Consider the following 12,011-nt stretch of genomic DNA (forward strand, 5'->3'; position numbering starts at 1 on the left):
TGCCTGAGGGGGCCTCAAGTTGTACATGCAAGACCCTTCGTGAAAATAACTAGCTCCTTTTCTTTTCATTCCTTGCTCTCCCGGAAGTCACCAGGTAAATGTGGTTTCCTATAGAATCTGGCTTTTAAGGAATCAGGCTGAGAGGGAGCAAATGCCCAGGGCAGGCAGACCTATGTGCTTCAGACGGGCTGACATTTCAGTTCCTGTTGTGATTAGTAAGCTCCCAGTCTGCTCCCCGGGTAAGTCTCTGTGAGTTTGCAAATGTGAGCCTGCATCACAGTTACAGGCATCCTTAGAAGTCTTTGAGGGCAGGGTTCTGTATCCCTGAGGCCGAGAGGCAGACCCTCCACTGTAGAGCATTCACTGGGGAAACGCCTCTGGGAATCTCAGCAATGCCCTGGTTTTCAACATGGCACAAGCTCACAAGAGCCCCTCAAATCAGTGCATGTAAGAACAGTACCATTTTCTGGTGATTTGAACACTTTCTTTTAAAAGAACTGGATCCTGAGACTTTCTTAAAACACTATCTTTCAGAAACATCATCTTTCAGGATACCTGTTCTATTTTTTTTTTAATGACAGGAAGATGTTGTTTCTGCAGTTCAGAGTCCAAGTTCCCTGCTTTCCTTCAGTCCTGACAACAAAGCACGCACGTCGCTTCATCAGAGCTCTCAGAATATTTAATCTTTCCATTCTAATATTCAATTTTACTGTCGAGGCTCAAAATAAACAGGCAGCCACTGAATCTAGGTTCTCACATAAATAGCTTATATAATTGCTCTAAAATGTGCACCAAGAGATCGACCGGTGCTCTCTGGGAATGTCTTGGGGAAAAGCCCCAAAGCCTTTACTACCCCGGTGAGTGAGAATGTGCTGAGTACCCTCTGAAAGAAAGACCTCGCGGAGTTCCAGAAGGCCCTGTAGTGACCACTTGAATCTGCACCGGAGCAGAGAATACACCTGCCTTGTCAGAATGCTTCGGTGACGCCTACTGATTCAAGAGGTCTGCCACTGAATAATGCTGTTTGCTCCTGTCTACCCTGATCATCACACATCGTCCTCTTTTCTGGATGAATGACTGCAACCCCAGCTACTGGCAAGACAAGATGACATCTGCTGACACTGATGGCAGAATAATGTTTCAGACTCTGTCATTCACATAGTGCATTTGTGTTAATGATTCTAATCATCTTTACACAGTCAACTCAGCACACAACAGCCCTGTCTCCAGTCATGCTGTCACGAACTCACCAATGCTCCAGGTGCAGTTCTAAAGGCTGGTGTAACAACCAATGCAAAGCTGGTTGGCGGGTTTTATAGGCCAGAGGGGATGAAAAGGATATAGTACTTTGAATCTGCTAAAAGCTGAACGTCACATTATACAGTCGCTTCTCAGCTGTAGGTATTACTTTGTCTGACAGGTATAACTACTGTTTCCCTAAAACTAAGTTTTCTGCTTCTTAGGAACAAGGTTAAAAGACCTACCAAAGAGATGGTGGTTGCTTGTCTGGGGTGGGAAAGATGCCCATGGGCCCCAAAGAGCATGCATGCCTCAGTGAGCAAACCAAGACGAGTCCACTCATCACTGACAACTTCACTCTCTCAGCGGGAGTCCTCCTGTAATACCTTATGTAACAGAGCAGAGCTTCTAGAAGAGTATGCCATGGAGTCTCTCTCACTTGAGTGGATTTATTGCCCCCCTGAAATATGGCTGGGGACTAGAAGGCAGGGTGCTACAACGTAGGCAACCACAGGCTTTGCCCATTTGTTAAAAGAATTATCCAGATTTTACCTCAGCCTTCAAAATCATACTACTTCCATCAGGGCCAAGAAGGCAGCAAATGTCTGGTAGGAGGGCGTGCTTGCTAAGATGCCTTGGCCAAAGGGAGAGGCATCACCATGAAGGTCTTGGTATCCAAATGCTTTGGATGTGAACACTTTTTTACCAGGCTCGCAAAGATGAGGGAGAAGGGTGAAGCTGGTAGTCTGGGTGGCCCCCTGCTGCCCAACACTAAGCCCACAAGGACAGTGACCACGTGTGTGCTCTTCACTTCCCATCAACCAGCACGGCAGCCAGCCCAAAGAAGGGACCCGATAGATACCAAGTGAATGCATGAATAAACATAAAACATCACTGTCAGGCAGCAGATCTGCCCCCCTCCCAAATATGCAAAATGACATGAAGGTTATGCCATCCTGTACTTGCTTGTCTCTGCAAATATATATTATAAGGCACTTGATTTCTTTTTAAAGGCTATTCATCAAAGTTCTTAGATGCATTTGGATCCCCAGGGAAGCTCACCAAGACACCAAGATAACTCCGTGCTGATCTGATGAACTACAGTCAGATTTCTATCATTACTGAACAGTTTTAGCTGGAGCCTTCCAGCTGAAATTTGTGCTAACAGTCATTATTACAAAGACCAGAATAGTTAACACGTATGGGGCGTTTGCAAAGGATCAGGCGCTGTGCTAAGAAATTCATATGCATCACCTCAGTTAATCTTCTCAACAGTTTAACAAGGTAGGTATGATTATTCTTGCAATTTTATAGATGAGGACACAGTCGTTATGCAGTATTTGTGGGAGATTTGCTTCCAGTACCCCCCGCAGACAACAAATTCCACAGATGTTCAAGTCCCTCGTATAAAATGGGAAAGTATTTGCATATAACCTATGCACATCCTCCCCTATACTTTAAGTCATCTCTAGATTACTTATAATACCTAATACAAGGTCAGTGCTATATAAATGGTTGCAAATACAATGTAAATGCTACGTTAATAGTTGTCATTGCACAGCAAATTCAAGAAATTCAAGTTTTACTTTTAGGAACTTCCTGAAATATATTTTTTTAGTATTTTTGACCCAAGGTTGATTGAATCCACAGATGCAGAACCCGCAGATACCGAGGGCTGAGTGTACTGAGGAAACATTCAATGAGTTGACCTTGAACAGAACAGCTAAGTGACAGGGCCAGGATTCGAGTCCAAGTCTATTCAATGCCGCAGCCTAGAGTCACAACCACCGCACTCCATAAATGTTTGCCAAACCTCATTCCTGTGTCTTACTGTTTTAAACATTTACTATATAGTCATTACTAAGAGCTAGCGTCTGTTTTTCTCGAGGATGAATTCTGTCAGCTGATAACCCACCATGGCAATCATTATCAACAAAAATGGGTCAAATGATTTTGCTTGGTGGAAAATGTCTTTACTGAATGGTGAGCCCTTCTCTGTTCTGTGGATTTATTCTCCTCCGAAAATATGGCTGGAAACTAGAAGGTGGGGTTGTCATCACTTAGACAGATACCTGTATCTACACTAGAGCTTCCCAAACTGTAACGTGTAAACAGATCATCTGAGGATCTTGATAAAATGCAGGTTCTGAGGCACCAGGTCTAGGGTGGGGTCCGAGCACTTCTAACAAGCTCCAGGTGATGCTGATAAAGTGTGGTCCATGGACCAGCAGTAAGTCTCAATGATCTAGAGAACACTGGGAAGCAGAATATAGATTCTCTGAACCTCAAACTTAATTCCTAGAGAGAATAACAGATATGGAACAGAGCATTCTTCAGCTAAACAATACAAGAAAGAAAGCTATCAAAAAGCCTAAAAGGTGTGGCCCTTGGCTTCAAACCAATCTACAGGCCATAATCTTGGTGGGTACCTACACCATCTGGCTCCTTGAACAATCATATCCATTCATCTAAGCAGTGCATACACCATCAATGCTGTTTAGTATCCTTGGCAACCAATCCACCAGTATTGTAGTTACCTTTCCCAAACCTCAGCTCCATGGGAATGGTGATGGGTCAAGGTTCATGGTCCAGTAATAGAGCCACCATGGGCATGGATAGAATGCAGGCTGGGAAAGGTGGGCAGAAGTCACATGAAAGCCTGACCAAAGAGCCCTGAGGTGTGGAACTGGTTGGAAAAGACCAAACTGCTGCCCCCTTAGAATGTAAAGTGCTTCTAACTTTTCAACGTTTTTTGTTACATTGTTATCAGAGAAACAATACGCCTGGAGCGAGGCAAACAAAGATGGACTGGCTCATTTAAACCACAGCATTGTAAGATGGGTTCCCACAAAGAAAGAAAGCACAGATCAGAGGTGTGTATATATATATATATATATATATATATATATATATATATATATAAACACACACGCATGGGCACGGGCATGCATGTGTATTCATGTCCACACACACACACACACACACACACCACAGAGTTAGGAAGATTAGTAGGCCTCACCCTGTATCCTCAGCTTAACAATGTGCTTTTCAGCCACTCCCACAATATTGGCCACTTTACCCCCAAGGACATGCTATGCAGGATGCAGGCCATCCACTTACTAATGGAGCACCTAATGGTTCTTGCTGTTTATTTGGGTGCTTAGACGTTCCAGGTACTGCACCAAGTGCTTTACCCACATTATCTTGTTTAGTCACACAACAACCCTTAGAATAAGGCACACTGATGAGGAAACTGGGGCTTGTCGAAGTTAACGGACTTGTTCACACATATCAGGTATGGGGCAGCCGAGGGCTCAGAACCCGGGTCCATCAAACTAAAATGCTGGGGCTTCCCTGGTGGCGCAGTGGTTAAGATTCCACCTGCCAATGCAGGGGACACAGGTTCGAGCCCTGGTCCGGGAAGATCCCACATGCCGTGGAGCAACTAAGCCCGTGTGCCACAACTACTGAGCCTGCGCTCTAGAGCCCGCGAGCCACAACTACTGAGCCCACATGCCTAGAGCCCGTGCTCCGCAACAAGAGAAGCCCCCACTCGCCACAACTAGAGAAAGCCTGCGTGCAGCAACGAAGACCCAACGCAGCCAAGAGTAAATAAAATAAAATAAATTGATTAAGAAAAAAAAAACAAAGAAACTAAAACGCCAGGGCTCTTCAACAATAAACTTCCCCACCCCACATCCCCAGTCCCGTCATGGAAGCCACAATTCTGACAGCAGGCAGCACACTGAGATCCAAGGCACGGAGACTTACATTCCCCTCCTTTTCAAAGTCCGGCGGAAGTAACTTCACGAAGTTGTCAGGGAACACTCCGCGTCTGCCATTGAGCTCTCCTTCCCACCAGCCTACGTCGATGCAGTCCTAGGAAACAGGAGAGCAGAGTGAGAAATGGGGTAAGCACCCTACAGGGAGCTCTGACACCCTTTCTAGAGAGATGGAGGAGCTTTCCTTGAGGCTGCTATCAACGGTTACTAAGACTAAGTCAGCACAAACCCCAAAGTCAGATGGGAGAACAAAAGCTTAAGTGCGCTAGAGCTGTCCGCTGGGACTCAAAACCCGGTGTTGCTTTTAGATGCCTTAAGATCAATAAGATCTTTTGTTTTTCCCTCAAAGATAGGAGGATATGTATTTTCTTCATTTTAATTTTACTGAAATAAAATTATTTCATTAACTGAAAACGTGGGTTAGAAAACATCACACACACAAATGTTCTCTCTGATTAGCCTGTCACAAAGCTTGTCGAAATTAAGAAGGGCTCTGCGACAGGCAGCCAAGTGTAAGAAAACTCACACTCTATGCAAGCTCATTAATGTACCCTCTCCTTTCTGTGCTGATGGGGCACAGTTGTCATCATGAAGAGCCCTTCCCCCCACCTTACAGAACTTAATGTTTGCTTACTAAATGAATGAATAAATCTCTTCATTCTTCCAGATTAAAACTGCTTCCCTTTTGAATAATCCCTATTCTGTTCATTCACTTGTCAAAAGTTTATTGAGCACCTACTCTGTGCCAAGTGCTAGGGAGAGAGTGAGAGCTCAGCCTCTGCAAGCTTCCATCCTGAGCCTAATGGCCTCATGGTTCTCCCAGGCATTCAACCTCATGCCACAGAGCCACCTCTATTTTTCCCCATCCCAAACTGCTTGGAAGTTTGATTTGCTCTAGTCTGATACTATATCTCGCATTTGTCCTCTGGGTCCAACTCCACTTCTCCCACCCCAATCCAAGACCCACCTGTCCTGCTGTAAACCTCCTCACTTGGGCATTTCTTCCTTCCCAGTGTATGTACAACATACACACCACTGTCAAGTACAGGTCCTTGAGTAAAAACCCAATTCTCAGACTGTGGTCAACAATTTCCAGCTAAAGCCTGAAATGAGCAAAGGCTTTCCAAAAAATGCTAGTAACACAGAGGACTTTGAAAATAAATGCTCAGGAAAGTGAGGAATTCCTGCTCAGGGCCCACGGAGATGCACTCGTGGCCCTCCACAATACCAATAGGGCTGGGGAAGGGGTGAGGAGGCCTCAAGCAGCAGATGTGCAGCTGGCCTAGGGCCTGGTGATAGGCCTCTGAAGGCCCTGGCTTACGTGACTCACTATGTGCCTTCCTAGAGCATCCACTCCAGCAAAAAGAGAAACACATCTGAATTGTTCACCATTATACCCCCAGCCCGATGCACAATATAATAAATATTTCTGGAATAAAAGAAGACTCTTTCTAACCCTGAGTTCTGTGATCTCCCACAGCCCAAGACCAGGATTACTGCAGGACAAGATAGCCTGCATCTACCCAAGCCTGTGAGGGTTCTATATAAGTTAACACAGGGCCACCTCAGGTGAGAAGTAAATGCTCAGCATCATCTTTCACCCTGGTGGTATCTGTTATAAAGATAGACTGACCTGAGTCCTTAATCACACTATAAATTCTAGTCCCAACCAACACCAAAAGACAAAGACACCTGAAGCATCAAATTCAGATCTACTCAGAACAAATCAAGGTTCAGGAGACTTACAATATGAAAGAATGCTTATGTTTCCTGGAAAGTGCCAATGAGGAGCCCAGGTAAGTATTCTGGTCCTGCCCACGTCACGTCACGCCCTAAACAATCTAGCAGTAGTCCCTAAGAAGGGACTCATGAACATGGGTGGTGGTGGCAGAATCTGATGACTTCTGACATTCTTCCATCCCTGAGAAACTGTTATGGCATCAACGATATCAGAAAAACTTACAAAGGAGGAGGGGGTGGAATTTCTTTACTCCTAATCCTTAGAAATTAAGCCTTTCAATCCAGAGCCTCTGTTCCCGAGGAAATGCCTGGCATAATTTTTTGTCCTCTTCTTTTTCTGGACAAGTCCCTCTCATCTTCAAAGCCCAACTTGAAACTCACCTTTAGGAAAGTGACTATAATGGAAGCTTTACCTTTTCTCTGACACTCAGAACTGTGTTAATTTGCATTTCATGGTATCCCATTCAACAAACAACTATTATATGTAAAGTATATTTAAATTAATTCTGTAGGCACCAAACATTAAACGTGCAAAAAAAAATGATCCCTAATTCCAGGGAGCTTAGAGATTTGTGTGAAACACACACATGCACGCATGCACACACATAACATACAAGGTCCTTTTTTGATAACAGGTATCAACCATGAGATCTAGTACCAAAGAGGAGAGAATCATTAACAGCTTTTCAAATAATCTTAAATCTTTTCATGTGTGAAGGGTTTGCTTATGTGAGGAGTGGACTTTTCTCCACATTCATTTCAGATCATCTAATACAGAATTATGTCCATAAAAGGCACTCAAATATTGTTTAGTGCTATATTTCTTTTGAAGGCTTTCTTTCAAACTTTCTAAATGGTTCAAGGCTATGCTTCCCATTAGCCTTACGCAATCAGTAACCCAAGAACCACTGTAATGAAGCCTCCTGCTTCATATGCGAGAAAAACAACAAAGGAAATTTTAATAAACAAAAGCATATCCAGAATAACTTCAGAACTTATGCACGCCTACAGGGGAAAACAATGCATGTGACATTACATTTACTATACCTCCCATCAGTGGTGAATAGCTCGAACGGCTCATCTATGTTCTGCTTTTTAAGGAAAACATTAACAGTGCTAATCATTGTGTAATTCAAGGGAAGAGAGGGAAAGCATGAAGATGGAACACAGTATGTCTAATTGTTCTGACTGGTAAAAGAACAAATACAAAGCTCACGGATGAGATAAGTATGTTGAAAAAAGAAAACTGACAGCGTGACTTAGAATACTAACAAAAGTGAAGGGGAGTCTGCTGCAGAACAGAAAATAGCCACAGGGTCAAGATGCCTGGAGTGGGACAGAGATTTAGAGAACTGAGACTTTTTTCCCCCTAGCAATAGAAGCTAATTTAAGGGAAGCAGGAAGAATTCTGACAGCAAAATGAGAAATGAAAATAAGTCATCTTTAACAAACCAGACAAAAGAACTAGGCTTTTGGTGGCAGAGATGAAGAGAGAATTATTTGTATGAGGGCCCTGCTTCCAGAAGTGTGAAAGGACAGCAAATTCAATGTATTTAATGAGGACCTAAAACATGCACGACAGGAGAGGAATTCAGGGGGAAAAAGAAAATCATCGTGTCCTTATGGGGCTCCCAAACTCAGAGCCTAATGGGAGAGGCAGACACAATGAACCAACATGGCATCGAAACACTGGCAGGAGTGCTAGGCTGGATTAACAACAACTGGGACCAAGAGAAACCAGGCAGCCTGAAAGGAGAGAACGAGGGCAAGAATCAAGGTAATGAGAAAGGTCAAGGGTGGGACCACCAAGTGTGAAGGAAGGGAAGAGGGAGAGTGGGAAGCTGGGGTCATAGAAGAGAACATTCAAGAATTGGCACTTAGAGTGAAGGCAATATTTGGCTCCCAGGAGGTTCCAACCAACCTCTACTGAAGAGTGATGCGAGGGGTGAGGCGAGATGGCAACCATGAGTGACGGGGGGAGAATGGACAGTCAATGATTTGTGAGGCCAGAACATCATCAGGATGGAGTTAATGTCCCCAAGGAGGATGGCAGGAGGTGGGTGAAGGCAGGACAATGAGGCAGTAGGTGACCACTAAGGGGAGAGGCAGTGTTGGCAAAATACTGGAAGATTTTTAGGGTGACCACATAATTTATTTCCAAACCTGGGACACTATTAATAATTATACCACAGGCATAACCCACGATGCTTATGCCAAGATCTACCCTAGTGGATTTTGAGATTCCAATAAGGATGAGGAAAGGGCAGCGTCTGCAGGTGAGGGGATGGCCTTTAAATGAGGCAGGAGTTTGCAGTGGGAAAGAGTAAAAGATCAGCAGGTAGATGAAAGTTTCCAGAACAATGATGATTAGAAATAAGATCTATTCACATGTAAGCAGAGGAAAGTAGACCTCGGCCTTTATCAAGAGTCAAACAGTATGGAAAGAATTATATTTCTGACATAGAATGTTCACTCTTCTATGAGTAAGCCCTCAAAATGGTCAGAATGGTTTCTCTATGCCTCATCACCAGGCAGATATTAGCGTAAAATATATTTTTCCTTGTAAAATACAAATAATGTTTTTCCTTTTAAGGAATGAATAAACAGAGCCTTAGGTGTGCTGTACTCCAACCTCTATGTTCTGCACGATCTTGGGTTAGCCAAGATGTCTCAGAGAGAGGAGGAGGAGAGCGAACTTGGGCCATCTGATATTTAAGTGGTCCACTACTGATAAAAACCCTGGGTCTCGGGCTTCCCTGGTGGCACAGTGGTTGAGAGTCCGCCTGCCGATGCAGGGGACACGGGTTCGTGCCCCGGTCCGGGAAGATCCCACATGCCACGGAGCGGCTGGGCCCCGTGAGCCATGGCCGCTGAGCCTGCGCGTCCGGAGCCTGTGCTCCGCAACGGGAGAGGCCACAACAGTGAGAGGCCCGTGTACTGCAAAAAACAAACAAACAAACAAACAAACAAAACTCTGGGTCTCAGTTTCTTGATACACAGGAGAAGATGTTTGAGGTGTAAAGAGCAACACAACTGCTGCTGGTTTGTCGTCATTACTGTGATTCTAGGGTCTGGTCCCAGAGACCTTAGGGGGTAATGAGGCCAGGAAAGTGTCTTAATTAAGCACACATACAGCTGTCATGTGGCTCAGCACCATCTTCCGGTGAAACCCCCTGGCAGCAGCTCACACACTTGGAGGGCTCAGGGGAGGGATGTGAAGCCCCCAGGGTGTGTCTGAGGAGGGAAGCCCGGCCCAGACCTCAATGTCAGGCCTTAGTCCACTCCATCCTGCCACAGAGGCCCTGGGGAACGTGGCGGAAGCACCCCACCACTGCGCACAGCTCTCGCACTGGGGGTCAGCTGAGAGCTGCTCCCTGACATCCAACCTGGCGCAGGGAGTCACCTGTGAGCTCTGCTATGCCTGCCTCCCGTCTAGGCACTTTAAATCTTTAGGAAAGACAAACTTGCCACTTGTCTTGTAAATTGCAAAACCCAGCTGCGACCTCATTTGGGGCTCCATTTTGTCAAGAGTGCAAAGCAACATCTTAGACCAGTGTTTCTCAAAACTGGCTGCATATTTAGAATCACTTTGGGCTTTTTTTTTTTTTTTTTTACTGAAATCAAGATGCTCCCTTTTTAATGTGGGGTAAATCATGTAAATTAAAGAGACATTTAGGAAAATTTTTTAAGGAATAATAATTTCAGGTAGGCAACTGTAAGGAAGATAACAATCATGCATGCCAAGGCTACGTGATTCCTCCACAGGCCCCAAGGTGAGAGATCGATGCCCTGGTTTTCCAGAAATTCTTCGCCAGTACATATTGCATAGCTATAGGTACTGTTTGTTGTTACATTGAGTCCTGGGCAGAAGTTGTGTCCCAGAAATTCATTATGCTGCAAAGCCGCAAAGCCATATCGAGGAATGCTGAAGTACTGAAGCCACGAGAGCCAAGGCACAACGGTTCTGAGATTTACCAACAGCCCTGAAAATATCATCATAAACACAAAAGAGATGGTCATGAGAAGTGTTGCTATGGATACCATGCTCTGACCTGCTGCTATGGCCAGTGCCATTGAACTGGCTGAATAAGCTACCATCATCACGGTAAACATCATGATGAAGAAGGCCTCCACCTGTGGTTTCAATCCTAACAGGAAGTATGCTATACTAGTAAATATAATACTTGGTAACATCCTCATGGGGAGTAAATCAGATAACAGTTTTCCAAAGAAGTAAGATGACACTCTGTAGTATCCACTGATATATTCATGTATGAAGAGCTTCTTCTCGACCAGCAGGAGCTCCACGGCCGACACACTGCTGAAGTCAAGAAGAAGAGCACCCCGGCTCTGTTCTGCATTCCTGTAGGATCATTGTTTAGATCGTAGAAAATGGCACCCATAACCAATCCCAGGATGATTGTTACAATTACCTGAACTATAGAAGCCTGGGGATTATTACCCAGTAAGTTTTTGAATGAACGCCTGGAAATCCACCTGAGCTGATGACAGAAGGAGGTGGCATAGATGATCTCCTTGAAGACTGAGATATTCTTCTTCTGACCCCCTGAGAGTTGACCTAACTCAACTTTTGTTTCCTTGAAGAAGGAGGACTTGGCATAAAACTCAGTTAATTTTCCTATGAGCGGAGTATCTTTCTTGGAAGGCTCTTCAGTCTCCTTGGCTTCACCATCTGTGTCTTCTCTGTTTAACACCACAGCACAGGAGTCTCTATTAATGACATCCAGGAAGAAGTCTGCAGGGTTATTATAGGGCTCACAGTGGTAACCAGTGGATAGAAAGTAACCCAAGGCCTCCCGAGCAGGCCCGTGGAACATTAATCTTTCTGAGGCCAACAGGTAACTCTATCAAAGAACTTGAAGATGGAATAATGAGGCTGATGAATGGAGAAAATGATTGTCCTTCCTTATTTAGACATCCTCTTCAGAAGCAAAAGGACAGCATTTGCTGTGCTTGAATCTAAGCCAGTTGTGGGCTCGTCCAGGAACAAGATGGATGGATCAGTAATAAGCTCCATTGCAATACTAGTCCTGTTTCTTTCTCCTCCAGACACACCACGGATAAACTGAGTTCCAACCTTGGAATCTGCCACTTTATCCCCACACCAATTAAATTACAATTCCTTGGGTGTGTGGGGGGGTGAGACCGAGAAATCAGTGCTTTTGAAAGGTCCCTAGGTCCTTCCAACGTGCAGGTTGAGAATCAATGATTTAGACCAGTGCTTCTCAA

The 12,011-nt window shown here is 44.7% G+C and overlaps 2 protein-coding genes across 8 annotated transcripts in view; both read right to left on the bottom strand.

The window, feature by feature from the left end:
• Positions 1-12,011, bottom strand: part of SH3KBP1 (SH3 domain containing kinase binding protein 1) — a 345,258-nt gene that overhangs the window by 64,638 nt on the left and 268,609 nt on the right. For all 7 annotated transcript variants that reach the window (XM_082609983.1, XM_082609979.1, XM_082609980.1 and 4 more), the window contains one exon: positions 5,011-5,118. In XM_082609983.1, the coding sequence (XP_082466109.1) occupies positions 5,011-5,118 (108 nt within the window). The remainder of the gene's footprint in view (positions 1-5,010; positions 5,119-12,011) is intronic.
• LOC309796934 (broad substrate specificity ATP-binding cassette transporter ABCG2-like) lies at positions 10,280-11,886 on the bottom strand (the record flags this gene model as incomplete). The annotated part of the gene is given in 4 exon segments (XM_082610337.1): positions 10,280-11,089; positions 11,092-11,619; positions 11,622-11,688; positions 11,692-11,886. Coding segments are annotated over 4 exon segments (1,446 nt in total), but the record flags the coding sequence as incomplete, so codon positions are not given.

This window comes from Mesoplodon mirus (genome assembly GCF_964341445.2).
Source record: "Mesoplodon mirus genome assembly, chromosome: X".
Classification (NCBI taxonomy): Eukaryota; Metazoa; Chordata; class Mammalia; order Artiodactyla; family Ziphiidae; genus Mesoplodon; species Mesoplodon mirus.